Source organism: Talpa europaea (assembly GCF_964194135.1).
Source record: "Talpa europaea genome assembly, chromosome: 4".
NCBI classification, from domain to species: domain Eukaryota; kingdom Metazoa; phylum Chordata; class Mammalia; order Eulipotyphla; family Talpidae; genus Talpa; species Talpa europaea.
The window spans coordinates 10,863,427-10,879,805 of record NC_140070.1 but is presented as its reverse complement, the minus strand read 5'-3'; the positions used below and the strand labels follow the sequence as shown (position 1 = coordinate 10,879,805).

The window sequence follows — 16,379 nt, the reverse complement described above, 5'->3', positions numbered from 1 at the left end:
CCATGGTTGTTTCCGCGATGGAACCAAAGCTGTTTATGAATATGTTGCATGTGACATTAACTGGAGGGCCTGAAAAAAAGATTGAAACATAAGTGCATTTAGATACTCATCAAAAATATTTTCAAATATTTCAATGCTCCTCCTTATTCATTTTAATAAAGAAAAGTATATTTGTACATAATTGGGTGTGGTGCTTATAAATGAAGGCAATTATTCTGCGGAATAATCTGGATTGCAAATCAGAAATTGATGGTCTCCTATAATGCTGACCATGATATTAGTCATTAACTTCTTTGGATCTTAGATTTTTCTTGATTCTGGTGTGCTAATGACTATCAATGTCTGAGTAAGTCCAACACCTAAGCCCCTTCAGGGAGTTTCTGTTGATTTTTTCCCCGGGTATAGGTCATATTTTCCTCCTGTTCCTTTGCACATTATATAACTTATGTTCAATGTTGGACACTTAAAATAATATAATATTGCCAATCTGGGTACCAGATATTCTACTTAGAATATTCTACTTAGATTTATAGTTGTTGCCAGTGTTTCTTATCATTGTTGTTTGCTGCTAAATGACTTACCTGGACTAATACTTTAAAGATTACAAAGAATGAAATGGATACAGTGCTATGAGGTTACTCAGAAGGCTCTGCTTTCTATACTTTAAGTTTCTGATGAATTTCAGGGCCTCCCTGGTGGCGCAAGGGTTTAAGACACAACCTATGAAGCTATCCGCAGCCACTGCAGCTCAAATTCAATCCGTAGCCACTGCAGCTCAAATTCAATCCCCAGCCAGGGAGCTACCCACATGGCACAGCAGACCTCTCCTTTCTCACCTGCTGCTCCCCTCAGCAGTGTATTTCAGTCAATCTTCATGTTCTGTTCCCCACTCTGTCTCTGGTGAATCTTCTCACCCCCCACACCTCTGGCCTGTACCCCAGTTCTTGTATGCATAAATAAATAAATCTTTTAAAAAAAAGTTTCTGATCCATTTCAATCAAGGCAACAATCTCGGAGTAGTTTTTCTACCTTAACTATTGGTATGTAGATTCAAAAATGTTGTAGAGAATGAATGAGCTCAGTGAAGATTTTAAATCTTTCATTGCCATTACAGAGAGCACCTGTTTAGCAGTCCTCAGCCAATCTGCTAGGTCTCCGTGCCAATGTAAAAGCTGTTATATCCATCGAACACACTGCTATGTTTAGCCACAGAGCAAATAACTGCTATAGCATCCATATGGCAATGGGGCTTTTAAATTGTCATTACATTAAACCAGTGTTGGCATGAAACATAAGTGGCAGTAATTGCAGATGTTTTCAGCACCATGTTTTCTTTTAGATGTCTCATAAAGAAACAGAACATGGCTTTTCAGTTCAGAGATGGGTGAAGGCAAAACAGTAAAGCACAATGCAATGTCTTGGCAATGATATTATTGTGATGCATGTTGGGGAAAAATTACCCACCAGGCAGATCTAGAGCAAACAAACAGATAAACAAAAAATAACTCAAGTGATCACAAAAATGACTTTTGTAAGGAATTCTTGATGTAGTATATTAAAGTCACACCCTTTTTAATTGAAAGCAATATTCTGTCATTTGTTTTTATGATATAAATATCATAATGTATATCATATGATACATTTGACATCTATTATGTAATGATGCCACTATGTGAGATAACATTTTGTGAACCCCCAAAAAATGCAATCTCTAGATTTTAAAAAATGCAATCACAGTTGGAGACAGAATGACTACTGTACCAGTACTTTCTGCTTGAATCTAAATTAGACATAAGGGTTATCAAAAACCAACTGAAGGCAGATAAGTGGTTAAAGATGTGGTCTATATAAAAAATGGGTCACTGCTCTTTGGTTAAAAAAAGATAAAATTCTGCCATATTGTATATTGCAATATTGTAATATGTATATTATGCAATATTATTGCAATAATACTACAATATGGATGGGCACAGTGGTTATTAAACATAGTGAAATAAGTCTAAAGGAGAAAGACAAATATCAAAACAATATCATTCATGTGAATCAAAGCATAAAGAATCAAAACAAATAATGAACTACATCAAAGAAAAATAAAGTTTCAGGCTATAATAAAATATAAAAAATAGATACAAAATATAAAAAGAATATTTGATCCCATTGTGAAGGCCCAAACAACAAGGTTAATGAAAAGAAGTAAAATGTGGCAAAGACTGGTAGAATAGTATGATGAAATAATATTGGTTTATGGCGGTACTTTTATTTGCTATTCAATTGCTTTTTATCTGTAAAACTAACTTCTACTTTCAAATGATGCCTGGAAGCCTTTCTTTCAAGATGGGAAATTGAACATAATTTTCTTTCTGAGACCGTAAAATTCATGTTATCAAATAAAAATGAAAAAACATATCGAACCCGAGAGAATGGAGGAAAGTCATCATTCATTTAATGATATAAAGCTAGGAGAATGATGGACAGTTGAAATAGAGCAAAGCCTAAAATGAGTGCAAGTTAGGATGTGTGGAAAGAGAAACTAAAGTACTAAGAACAACCTAGGAACTTATGTTTAGGGTCACCATTTATAGGAGGTGGTTATAAGAAAGACCCTGATCACCTGTGTCAGAAAGCTCCCTACTTCTCATCCATGTTCCCATTGGGCAAGAGTGGCCTGGGTTTGAGCCCTTAGAATTACTGAAGTAGTGGAAATAGCTTCCATTTATTATTATTATTATTATTATTATTTTTACTTTTTTGCAAGCCTTGTTTCTTTCTTTATTTCTTTTTTTTAAAGATTTATTTATTTATACAAGCACTGGGTACAGTCAGAAGCGCAGGAGGGTGAAAGAATTCACCAGAGCCAGAGTAGTGTAGAACAGGCAGACCAACAAAATACACTGCTGAGGGGAGCAGCGGGCGGCAGGAGAGGTCTGTGCACCATGTGGGACCCTCACCGGTGGCCGGGAATCGAACCGGCTCTGCAGAGGCTGCGGACAGCTTCGCAGCCCAGTGCTCAACCACTGCACCACCAGGGGAGGCCCTGCAAGCCTAGTTTCTTAAGGTGATTGGAAATAATAGGGTTCTATGAATTGATACTGCCTTTCTTAAAAAAGTATCTCAAGAAAATCCTCATCTCACCGAATGACAGCCAGAGCTAGTTGCAGATCATGATGATGATTCATATAAATAGGCAAAGAAGCAATAATTGGGTGCCTCAGAAATGCCAAGAACTAAGACCACAAAGCTGGTCAACACCTAAAAATTCTTTCTGTGTATGAGGCACAGTTCTACACATCTTACATGTGTGCTAAACACATCTGAACTCATTTCATCCTCATAGCTCTACAAGGCAAGCTTCTATTACCATTCCACTTTGCAGATTCCAAAACTGAGGCACAGGTAGATTAAGGTTTTTCATGGTAGTTAGGATAGCATGCAAACCCATTCAGTCTGGCCCTGATGTCACATTCTTAACTTCCCCTGTTATTTACTATCTTACTGGCATGAGCTGTGCAATGTAGCACTATAACCAGCTACCACAGACAGAGCGGATAAGGAAGCATGGGGGATTGTGGAAGCACAAGAAATAAGATTTAACAAGTCCTTGGGGCTGGGGGAAGAATAAGCAGCTATTCAGAACAGGCCACAGGGGATGAAGAAAGAGGAATCTTTCTAGGCAGGAAGACTAGCATACAGAAATGCCTGAAATAATACACTAAGGAGACTCTTTAATTGTCTCCCCCCACCAGCTTAATTGAGATATAATTGACAGTAACATTGTGTGAGCTTTTCAGCACACAATGGATTGATCTGATACACTTACATATTGGAATATGATTGCCACCCAGCATTAGCTAACATCTCTGTCATCTCCCGTAATTATTCTTTCTTTTCCATGGTGACAAACATTTAAGATCAACTCAGTAACTTTCAAGTATAAAATAGAATATTGTTAACTATCATCATAATGCCATGCATCAGATCCCTAGAACTTAGTCATTTTCTGTTTGCAAAAAGAATATTAAAATGGAGAAATAACTCTTGATAACTGGGTGAAACAAGCTTCCTGGCAGTACCTCAAAGCTATAGCCAGCTGAAATTTGGCATCTGGACATATCCAGATGAAAGCCTTTTTGATATTCGGCAGTCACCTAGATCAATGGTCTGGCCAGGGCAGTGACATGTCTCAGATTTCCCTTTCCAGGATGAGAAACTACCTACAGACTCCCACCCACCCACACACACACACACACACACAGAGAGAGAGAGAGAGAGAGAGCGAGCACTATGTCAGCCCTCATGCAAATCAATTCAATCCTTCCTGAGTTAAACAGCACTTCTACCACATGTAAGTAAACTAGTGCTTAAAGAAAATGAACAATATGAAAACAATTGTTCCCACAGGTAGACTAGAACAATCACTTGGCAGAAAAGAGAAACAGAAGAGGAGGGATGCAAGAATAGAGGCATTAAATTCACATCTAATTAGTAAAAAGGAATCTTACAATTAGTAAGTACAAAGTTAGTACAAAGGAATCTAGAAAGCAATCAGGGACTCACCAGAAGTAACCAACTTTATTCTGGACTGTCTCAGATAAGCAGATCTCTGAGTGGGGGCTGTTGAGGTGAGGGATTACTGCTTTTCATTATTTTGGGGGCAATTTATTTTTTTTTTTACCAAGTTTAGTTACATGGTTTTCACTGTTGTCATAAAAGAAAAAGAGCTACACATACAAAGTAGCACCTGCCTGGCAAACTGTGACAGCACCTCTAGGATCTCACAATCAAGGATTGTGGTAATGAGACCAAAACACAATGACAGAATTAAATTCTTCAGAGAGAGAGAGAGAGAGAGAGAGAACTTGAAAATTAAAAAAAAGAACAGGATATGAAGAAGGAGACAAGAAACAAGAAACTGCTGGTTACAGGGATAATTGGATATTTCTTAACTTGTCAAACGTACTTTTCAATGACGTTATTTTATACATACACCACTCTTGGACATCTAGCCAAAGCACAAAAAAAAAACAACAATATAAAAATGTGTAAGTTCTACTATATTGCAACATTATTTACAATCCATCATTGAAGCAAACTAAAGGGCTATTGATAGAAGATTGGATCAAGAAGATGTGTTACAGCCACACTGAATACTATTCAGCCACAAGGAAAGACAAAAATGCCATTTATAGAAAACTGGAAGGATTTGGAGGGAATCATGTGTAATAAAACAAATCAAGTGACACAGATTAGACATTTCCATGGTGGACACTTTGATAAGTTAAAATTTATAAAAAACTAGTGCATAAAAAATAAACAATAAAATGAGAATTGTGAGATTAACAGGGAGAGAGCTGGTTTATTGGAAATAAGCATTAGAATTCCGGGTGAAATCAATTTACAAATAAGTTCTCTTTAACCATACTGAGATCACATTTCATGTATAGTAGTAAGCAGAGCGGTTACCTTTAAAATTGGGTCTGATTCTTGCATCATACCCGGATGTCCTACCCATTAATTTATCCAGAAAGTCAGATGGTGACATGGGAGCACTTCGAGATCTTGCACTGTCTGTTTCCTTAGTTGCAACCAAACTACAAAACAGAAATAAAGTTGGTTACAAAACAGAAAAAAAAATACAAATTTTACAAATAAAGGTCTTCCTAATGACTGCCACCTACATGTATGAAATAAAACCGCTAAGCAAAAATAATCTTTGAAAACAAAAAAGGAGAAAGACAAATACTTGATGATTTCTCATAGGTGGGACAGACAACACAAGCCCTGGAAATCTGGCTGCAGAATTTAGGCCACAATAATAAGCAAGGGGCAGGTGGAGAGCAAAGTGGGAGGGGCCCAGTGGATGGTGGTGGAGGAAAGTGGCCACCTTGGTGGGTGTGATACAGTGTCCACATGTAAGAGGATATGATCCTCTATCTCTCTATCATGATCCTCTATCTCTCCATCATACACTATGTGATCCTCTATCTCTCCATGATACACTATATGGTGAATAATATCCTAATGTCAGTTTGGTATTTGTAGATACACAGTCAATATTTATAAATTTTCATATGAACTCAACCTAAACGTGAGAAGAGACATTATTTTTTAAAGATTTATTTATTTATGCATACAAGAACTGGGGTACAGGCCAGAGATGCAGGGGGTGAGAGGATTCACCAGAGACAGAGTGGGGAACAGAACAGGCAGACTGACTGAAACACACTGCTCAGGGGAGCAGCGGGTGAGGCAGGAGAGGTCTGCTGTGCCATGTGGGTAGCTCCCTGGCTGGGGATCGAACTCGTGCTGCAGTGGCTATGGATTGCTTCATATGTTGCACCTTAACCCCCTGTGCCACCAGGGAGGCCCCGGAGAAGAGACATTATTTTGTGTTGATTCTGGAAACAAAGCTACATCAAAGATTAGGTTGTCAGAAGTTGTATTTCCTCCAACTTTATTTCTGATTGCAATTTTTAGTTAAAACTATCCTCAGTGCTCCAGGCATAAGAAAATATGAAGGTCCAGCTGTGAAATATAATTATTATTGCTTTTATTGAAGAAAAATATCACCTTTCAGCTTTTGTGAATTTTTCCTAACAATAATAAAATTTCTGTCTGCTAGATTAAAAAATAATGTTCTTTTCTTAAATTAGAGTGTTTCCTATATAAGTATCATTACTGTTAAAAATTCTTCCTGCTTCTACTTTGTTATTGATCGACAGTACATTTTGTTCAGATCTAAAATTTGTGCATCAAAATTGAGAAATTACCATAAATGTCATCTGTGCACCTGGATAGTGTATAATGAGAACCTGTTTCCGAGAAAAGTAGAGGAGTATTGTACTTTTTTAATTCAAATATTTTCCTTTAATGCAGCTGTTCATCTTAGAAAACCATGAGTGTAACTCTACCCCCTGGGTTGGTCCACAGAAGACCTGAGCCGGCTTACTAAGATCAAACAATTCTTTCCATCCATGGAGTTTTGCTCCTGGAAATGAAGCAGTCTTTCTGAGTACACATGGTGCTTAAAACTGAAATATTCATGCTGGTGTTACTTCCTAGACACCGTCAATCATCACATCCTCCCACCTCTGTCACTCGACTCAGAGCTTTTTTAAACCCTGAACCTTTGTGGTCACCACCTGATTTCAGAAGGATCAGGTTTTTGAATTCCTCCTTCTAGAATTTTCATAAGAAGTGAAAATGGACTTAGAGTCATCATCTAGAGTTGTCTATCACACACATAAGCACAGTGATTCATTAGCACAGTCTTAGAATCATTATCAAGGATAACATGAGAATGATATTTCTGATAGCATAGTATTACAAGTATCATCACCTAGTAACTTACATCCTGTTTTAGAGGTTCTTTAGCTCTGGAATTTAAGTTCATTTTCTCCCCAGTGACCTGAACTCTTGTCTTTTTTGGTTTTCTCCATAAACGGAAACTTCTCTCCCCTTTCTGTAGCTTTCATATTACTTATCACCTTTTATCTCTGATTCTTACTGAGCAGCTGAACTCCCTGCCATTGAAATCTCTGCAAAGTTTATTCTAATGTATTAAATAAGAAGAAAGAAACCACTATCTTCTAAAAGAATCCCTTTACCATCTGATTTTAAGTAACTTTTACCTTTTTTCTTAAGCAATATGTTTTCATTTTCCATGGTCCAAGATACAGAACAGAAAGTCATTATAGATGCTCAAATAGCTCCTACTGCTGCTTCAAAAACATTCTTTATCTCCCTTGCAATATCCTTTCAGTTATGGGAAAATAAACTATATTCTCCTATCAACAAATATACCAATTTACTGACTCTAAACCATTAACACCTGTCCCTCACTTTTTGAAAAATAACAGATAACTATGCTGAATGGGCAATCTCTCTCATTTTCACTCCTTAGGGAAGATTATCAGATCTTATCCAGGTTAGCCCAGCTTGAGTTATGTGACAGAAAGGCAGAGAAAAGAGCAATGTGTCCACCACGAGGGCAAGCCAGCAGTCAACAGAAGCTGGAAGAGGAAGGAACAGTGGCTCTCCTAGGCCCCCTGTATGGAGTTTGGTACTGCTCACATCTTGTTTTGAATCCAGTGAACTGATTTCAGACATCTGACCTCCAGAACTGTGAGAGAATAAATATATGTTGCATGAAGCTACCTGATTTTTGGTTATTTGTGATGGAAGCCCTAAGACATAAATACAAGCCTCACAGTCATTTTTTTTTTTCATATTGGTTACTCTACTTTTCTACCCCAGAGTTACACTATAGCTTGTTTTTATATGCTAAATGTTTTAGTTGCATTTTTGTATTTTCTGAGATATTAGTGTCATACTTTATTTTATTTCTTTGGACGTGGTTTCCTTTTACTCTTTGGATATATTTGAAATAACTTGTTTAAAGTCTTTGTCTAGTAATGCCTGTGTCTTTGCTTCCTCAGGGGAGTTTCTATTGTTTTTTGGGGTTTTTTTGGTCCCAGTATCTGGGCCATAGTTTTTTGTTTCCTTGAGTGTCTCATTACCTCTATTGAAAACTGGACATTTTGAATAACAGAATGTGACCACTTTGTAAATCGCACTCTGCTTTCTCCCTAGGTGTTTTTTGAATGGACTTTCCTGAGTTAATTCTGTAAAGTCTATATATTCTTTATCATTGGGAATATCTATTTAATTAGTTTAGACATCAGCTGGTAGCTGGACAGGTGTTGTCTTAAATTCCTGGAGCCTTGCAGCACATTCTGGGCTTCTGTGTTCATGAGGCCACACCATCAACATTGAGTGGGTAGCTAGCTGGCAACTTTGCCTAAGTCTTGACTCCTCTTCGCATAGGAGCTAAAGGTCAGCCGGAGTTGAGAACAACTGGTCTGCTCAGAACATGTACACCATATGGTGTATCAAATTTCTAGAACTGCCTTGACCAACTACCACTAACTGAGTGACTTCAATAACAAATTATTTTTCTCATAATTCTGAAGGTTAGAGGTCTAAGATCAAATCATTGTAGGATTAATTTCCTCTGATGAACCCCTCTCTAAGTGTTGTAAATTTCCATCTTCTCTCTGTTCTTCATGTGGTCCTTCCTCTATGTCTGTATCCTAGTCCCCTTCTTTAAAGGACAACAGTCAGTGTAGGGTCCACCCATGTGAATTGCCCTTACTTTAATTATCTCTTAATTAAGTCACCTCCTGAGGCATTCAAAGTTAGGGGGTCAATATAAGAATATCGGGAGGACGCAATTCACCCCCTAACAGCGGAAATGTTTACTGCCCTGTGCTTATACGTGACCGTCTAAATGCCTAGAAATATGTGTATCTTTGCTGGCCTCTTGGAACTTACTTCACTTCTTTTCTTTTTCTTCTTTTTGGTTGGGCTGTTGTTTATCCCCACTGTCACCCAATGCCTTAGGCATCTGTAAAGTTAAAAAATTGCCTCTAAATGTATTTGACACTTTCAGGGAAAAGGTTTTTCACACAGGGTTAGCTCCCAGGTAGGTTAAATAAAAGCAATCTTGTAAGTGGAGCCTTCCAGAGAATCTCCAGGCAGATCAAATAGAGCTCTAAGAAAAGGGCTTTACAGGAGGTAAACTCCATTCTACAGTCTGCAGTAGCTGCTTGTTTGCTGTTTTTAACTGTGACTGCTGGCTGCTGGCTTTTAATGCTTTTGTGGAGCTGGAGAGAGAGGACAGAAAGCAAGAAGTGATAACACCGCAAGTCCTATGCTTCTCCCAACATTCAGATGTTTTACTTGACTAAATCACCTCGTGGATTACTGCAAGACTCTGATTAATTGCAGGAATACTGAAAAAGTTGGTTCTCAACGTTTTTGCTAGTTTGGGTAGGGATTTATGGAGGTCTGCGCGCCTCTAGTTTTGCTGACATTGTCCCTGAGATGATGTCTCCCCAGGCTTTTATTCATATTTGTTTTATAATTGTATTTACTCCCATGGCATGCATTACCCAATACTATTTTGTAGGATTTAAATCTTTTTTTTTTTCATAAAGAAGGTAAAAATATTCTTTGAAAACAAAGGATACCACTTTGCCTTTTGGGTTTTCCCATATCTATCTAATCATCTTCCTATTTATCAGCCCCCCTCCCTCTCCACCACCCACATTTTAATATATGTAGAGAAGGGAGAAAAGGGAGAAAGTGTTAAATATCAACATGAGGGAGTATTGATGGAGCATTTTCAAAAATTAGTTAGATACTTTTTAGCTGTATTATACAGATATGTTCATTTATGCCTATAATATAATGAGATAAAAGTAGTTTTATTTCTTTAAATAGATGAAAGCTAAATTTTAGTGATAAAAATTACTTACATTCATTCATAAAATACCACTTTCCAAATGTCTTTATTTTTCTATTAATTTTTTTATTATCCTAAGTTTATTTTTTTTCAAATGCTACATTCTAAAAACAATCGTGAAATGGAATTAAAGTCACATCTTTCCTCTCATACAAAGCAATCCACTTGAAGGGGCCTCCCCTGGTGGCGCAGCGGTTGAGTGCTGGGTTGCGAAGCTGCCTGCAGCCTCTGCAGCACCAGTTCGATCCCCGGCTGCCGGCAAGAGTCCCACATGGGGCGCAGACCTCTCCTGCTGTGCCCGCTGCTCCCCTCAGCAGTGTATTTCGTCAGTCTGCCTGTTCTGTTCCCCGCTCTGGCTCTGGTGCATTCTCTACCCTCCCACGCTTCTGACTGTACCCAGTGCTTGTATAAATAAATAACTAAATCTTTAAAATTAAAAAAAAAAACTATCCACTTGAACAGGCTATTACAAAAGTTCGATATTTGTGCTAACATGAGGGATGAAATTTTTAATATTTCCCAGGAGTGGAGAGAGATATCCTCCGTATATAGTTTGTCTGTGGTTTTCTCTTCCCTCAAGTGGTGGTCGGTTCTGCTGTGCTAATGACATGTGCCACTTGTTGGTATGTCATCATGTAAAGAACCCTGGAATCCTGGACACCCACAGAAAGACAGCATAGAGAATCCATACAAGAGAAGATTTTCTGTGGTTAATGTCATATTGTCCACTAAAGGATGTTTCTGCACTTGACTTTTAATAATCATGAAAATTCCATGTTCTCCCTACTTCTTTTGTTTATGCCTCAGACTTGAAAGGAAGCAACATGAATCACTACCATCACCCCAGATTATCAGAACTTGTGCCACAAAACACACACACACACATACACACATATCATACAAACACACACACATCATACTTGCATTATCTCAAATTCCAGGTTGAATGTGTCAAACCCTCATGCTAAAAGCACTGTCTGTTCACAGCGTCTCAAGTGTTCCTTTTGAATGAGTAACAGAAACAAGATTATTATTAGTTCAGTAACATAAAATTTCTGATCTTTTCTAAGGTTGATAATTTATTCTTACTACTTTTTAAATTCTTAGTTTCTTTTGATATTTCAAAAAATTGGTTTGGGCAACTGCAATAATCATGACTTTCAAAATTTGTTCTGACATTAGTTCTTCTAAAATTTCATTCAAAATATGCTCTTATTTCCTGTTTATTTTAATAGCCTCAGAAGTAATCCCTGACTACTAACTGAACAAATATTTTGAAATGAACTAATTACAATGATAGAGGTAAAATATCAGAATACAACTCTCCACATCTAGAAAGATATAGAAATTTAAAAGAGAAACAAATCAACAAAGGTAAATGTTTGAAAATCATCATTTAATGGTGAAACTGGAGAGTTATGAACTGAAATGTAATGGGTGCCTTTCTAACCAGGCCTGATGTTGCAGTGTTGGCTGCATTCAGTATTTACATAAATTAGTGCTTATTAGTGGGTTCTTGTTAGTTGTCAGTGATTAATTACATGTTATGTGTTTTTCTATGAAGAGCTGATATGTGGGTGAGAACTCTATTCAATAGTAAAACTAGATGAGAAAAGATAAGGTAGCGTAGTTACTTTATGTTTCTTAATTCTTAATCTTAAAAAAATTATTTTATCTACAAAATTTTTTTTATTATAAAATCATTCATTTTTACTAAACACTTTCAAAATGCTGGGCTTGAAATTCCTGGTAATTGTTATAACTTCTAGGAGGAATTCTATTATAACTTTTGTGAAAACGATCTATTCTCATGGGTACAAGTTTACTTTACAGTTTTGGCATCAGCTTATTTCAAATAAAAGGCCATAACACAGCTAATTAACTCTCTGATTTGTAGCTTCTTAATGACTTATTTATTTTAAAGAAAACTAATTAAGTGTTTCAGAAACATTGAAAATTGCTTAGAATAGACTTAACAGTTCTTATTTTGTGTTGAATGCACAAGATAATTACACAGAAGTCATCTTGGTACAATGGTTGAGGCTCCAGATGGACAGCCAGGAGGCTTATGTTTTGTTCCAGTTTTGACAGTAAGTAGTTGTTTGGCCTTGGGCAAGCCAAACATTCTTTTACCAGCACAAAATGGAGTCTTAAAATGGCACATGTTTTTCTCAGATAAATAGTAAAATAAATAAGTCTGTCTACATTTTTCCTCAGGAAAATGCCAAATTGTTTTGCCAATGTTTGGATTTTGCATTTGATACCATGACTCTTTTGGTAAGGGGCAAATTAAATGGTAATAAAAAGAAAATTACTTGTGAAAATTTATGTAAAAGTGTCTTGGATGGTTACAGTAGTATCTCAGGAAACCCAAGTAAACAAAATATAAACAAGCCTTAGGAAAAATTAAACATCATGAAACAATCTGATTGACCCTTCCCAGACCATGGATTCAGCTCATGATTGAAGCTACATTAGTAAGGGAGTTTCCAAGTTATATTGAAAATATATAGGTGTACGAATCTTAATTGGCACATTTGTGCACCGTAGTTTCATAAATAGTTTCACATTCTGGACTTACAGTCTTTGAGAACTTAACTACTTATTCACTATTCAAGGTAATTTTGGGTTTTTATTGTCTTTTTTCAATAGTTTGGTTTCAATTTTGGTATTCTAGCAAGATTTTAAATAATTCAAAAGAAGTCTATCAATTTTTGTAGAATACAAAGAAAATTTCTAGGAGTAGTTATGCAAACAGTAGTACAGGATTTCAGGCAGGAAAAGACTGGATGGACAGATACAAGAGAAAGTATTCTAGCACCTGTGGTGCTGAGTACACAATAGATTAAATGAATATTAGAGAAACAGGTTTTCCACTTAATAACAAAGGAGGCTGTACAGACAATGTCATGCCATACATTACAGATCTTGCCATGGACATTTGTCTTCATAGACCACCTGGAAACAATTCCAGTAGTCAAGGCAAGAGTTAAGGATAGTTTGACTAATTTTTATATCAGTGGAGTTGGAGAAGAATATAACAATCAAAGAGATAAATAACTAATAAAATTCACAAAAATATAGTTTAACTTTGGATATGAACAAAAGGAACATCTCCAGCATAACTATCATAGCTTAAAAAATGCATATTTTGACACTCTTCCCTTCAAAGATGGGCTTTAATTTATATCCTCATACATGTTGGCTATGCAAGGTGATGATGATGGTGTGTGAAGTCTATAGTTAGGTCATAAAACTCATCACCATTTCCATCCAGCTCACTTTTGGATTCTCTGCTCTTCCCCAACTCACTCAGATGGGAAACTGAGCATTTCTACCAAAAGACTTCACCAATGGAACCTCCCTAGTGGCCTAGGGGTTAAATCCAGCACTATCACTACTAGGGCCTGAGTTCAATCCCTAGCCACCGGAGCTGACCCACATATGACACAGCACACCTCTCCTATCTCTCCTGCTGTTTCCCTTAGTAGTGTATTTCGATAAATTTGCCTGTTTTGCTCCCCACTCTGTCTGTGATGAATATTCTCACCCGCCACACCTCTGGCTTATACCCCAGTTCTTCTATGCAAAAAATGAAAAAAAAGAAAAGAAAATTGAGAAAAAAAATTTTTTTTTACCAAGTTGTCAGTCATCTGACTCATCTTGATATCAGATTCTCTGTCACACTTGAGCCTTTATATAACTCAATCAGGGCTGACATATTGATAGTAGCCTCATGAAGATCCTGTAGAACACCCACTTAAGCTGTTCCCCAATTTAGATCCACAGAATCTTTGAGGCTAATAATTGTATATTGTTGTTTTAAAACACTAAATTGAGAATAATGAGTTATGTAGCAATAGATAAGTAATAAATTGACTCAGCTTTCAGACAACTATGTGTTGGAACTTCTGTTTATAGGGCAGAATGATAAGGGGAGTTGAGTGTTTCTATAACTGACCTATGGGTATAATTTTGGACTTTCTGAATTACAAGTTTTGAAATATTTCAGAGAAATTAAACTATTTTAGGTTGTCTATATTAAGAAGCACATTCAGTGATATGCAATCATATTTTACCTAATGGTCCTTCTGCCTAGAACAATATTCTCACAATAGCCACATTTATTGCTCCCTATCACCATTATGCCTTCATTAAAATGGCACCTTCTGAATGTTCTAATTGAATCCCTTAGCTAAGAATTTCTTCTTACATTTTCTCTCTTTCTGTTTTACTTTCTCCATAAAATGTATTATTATCTACAGTGCTATTTACTTGTTTATTTTGAAGTTTTCCTCTTCTGGAAGATAACTTTGTAAGGGCAGTGCTGTATTGAACATACTGCTGTATGTTCAACACCAAGGAGAATGGAAAATGGCGATATTAGGTAAATAATTTTGGCACAAATGAATAAAGAGTACTTAAGATAAATAACTCTGGGGATAAACAGTATACTTTGCTAACCAAGATCCTATATGATAATAAAATAGGTTGAAATGGAACTCAATAAACTTCCAATAAATAACATACTTTACCAACATCACCAACATAGAAGTTAGGTCCTCAGTCAAGTAGTTCAGGTAAGGTTTTGTGTTGACATGATACTTTCTACCAGGCAGTGATTCAATTAGGATGGCTCCAGAGAGCAGTAAAAGTATTTTTTATTTGATTTTCAAATTACTGTATCATTCAGAAGTAGAGCACATAGGGTCTTTCTCTGAATGCTAATTCATATTTCCTCACAAAAAAGTGATATCTTCCTTGAAAAGATCAGGTGAAAACTGTAGGAAATTCCTCTCTAAAAATTTATAGTTCATGTTATATTCTATTTAAACATACTGGTATTTTTTTTTAATTTGAGATCAAGATTGTCAATTAGTCATTTATAACAGTGAGGCTTAAAGTTATAAACTTAACTAGTAATAGTATACACAAAAATCATTATACTATTAGATGTATGCGTAAGCATTTCAGCAAAACTATGGTTCATTTCCCAAAATAACAACAAAAAACAGGTTTTTTTTTAAATCTATGAATTAACCAGACAAAAAAGATTAGCAAGCAATTAAGGGAGGGCTCAATGATAAGAATTGGAAGTGTAGACTAGCGAGAGTAAAACGAGTTGATTGTCAAGATAGTACAAATAAAGAATATTTGCTCCTTAAGATTTTATTTTATGGACCTCACTGGTGGCCTTAGGGTTAAGTCTCAACACTATCACCACGAAGGCCTGAGTTTGATCTTAAGCCAGGGAGCTGACCCACATGGCACACAGCAGACCTCTTCTGTCTCACCTGCTGCTTCCCTAAGCAGTAGATCTACTTCTGCGTTTTCTGCTCCCCACTCTGTCTCTGGTGAATTCTCTCACTCCCCACCTCTGCCTACACCCCAGTTCTACATAAAATAAATAAATCTTTTTTTAAAAAAGGTTTATTTTATATATATAACATACATATAGATATGTGTGTATATGCACACGCATATGCATTGGTAGAGATTTACATATGCATTTATAAAATAAGTATATGTAAACCCATGTAAAACACATACTCCTATATTCCTTTAGTTGTATATGTGCAGTGTCAGAAAGTAAAGACTCTAAATGCAGTAGAATAAAATAGCAATAAAATCTCAAAGGCCAAGGAGTGCATCTCACTGTAGAAGAAATGGTCCTATACTATAGAGATATAAGTAGTCAGGATAATTTCTATGTCCTTAGAAGAAAATAGGATGATGGAAAATGAGAGAGAGAGGCCACATTAAGTGGGATGGTCAGTAAAAACTTCCCATGGAATTGAAATATGAGCTGTGAGTGAATCTGAGGTGAGAAAGTTCTGGGCAGAGAAGCTACTTCAGCCTGATAGGGTTGTGACAATCAACACTCTTTGGAAGAAAATAATATAAACTTGATCTCTCACTTTACACCATGAATATAAATAAACCCCAGATACATTAAAGTTCTAAATATATGTATATGAGTAATTAAATAAAACATTTTAAAATAGTTCAAGAGCAAGCATGTGATTATTACCTCTCCTTTGTAATGTAATGTCCACTAAACTAAAAGTAAATGATG

The 16,379-nt window shown here is 36.4% G+C and overlaps 1 protein-coding gene across 2 annotated transcripts in view; it reads right to left on the bottom strand.

Annotated features, from left to right (window-relative positions):
* The window catches only part of GLRA3 (glycine receptor alpha 3), a gene marked incomplete at both ends in the record, with an annotated part of 104,889 nt that overhangs the window by 72,070 nt on the left and 16,440 nt on the right, over positions 1 to 16,379 (bottom strand). For both annotated transcript variants that reach the window (XM_084231544.1, XM_084231543.1), the window contains 2 exons: positions 2 to 69; positions 5,461 to 5,588. In XM_084231544.1, the coding sequence (XP_084087670.1) occupies positions 2 to 69; positions 5,461 to 5,588 (196 nt within the window). The remainder of the gene's footprint in view (position 1; positions 70 to 5,460; positions 5,589 to 16,379) is intronic.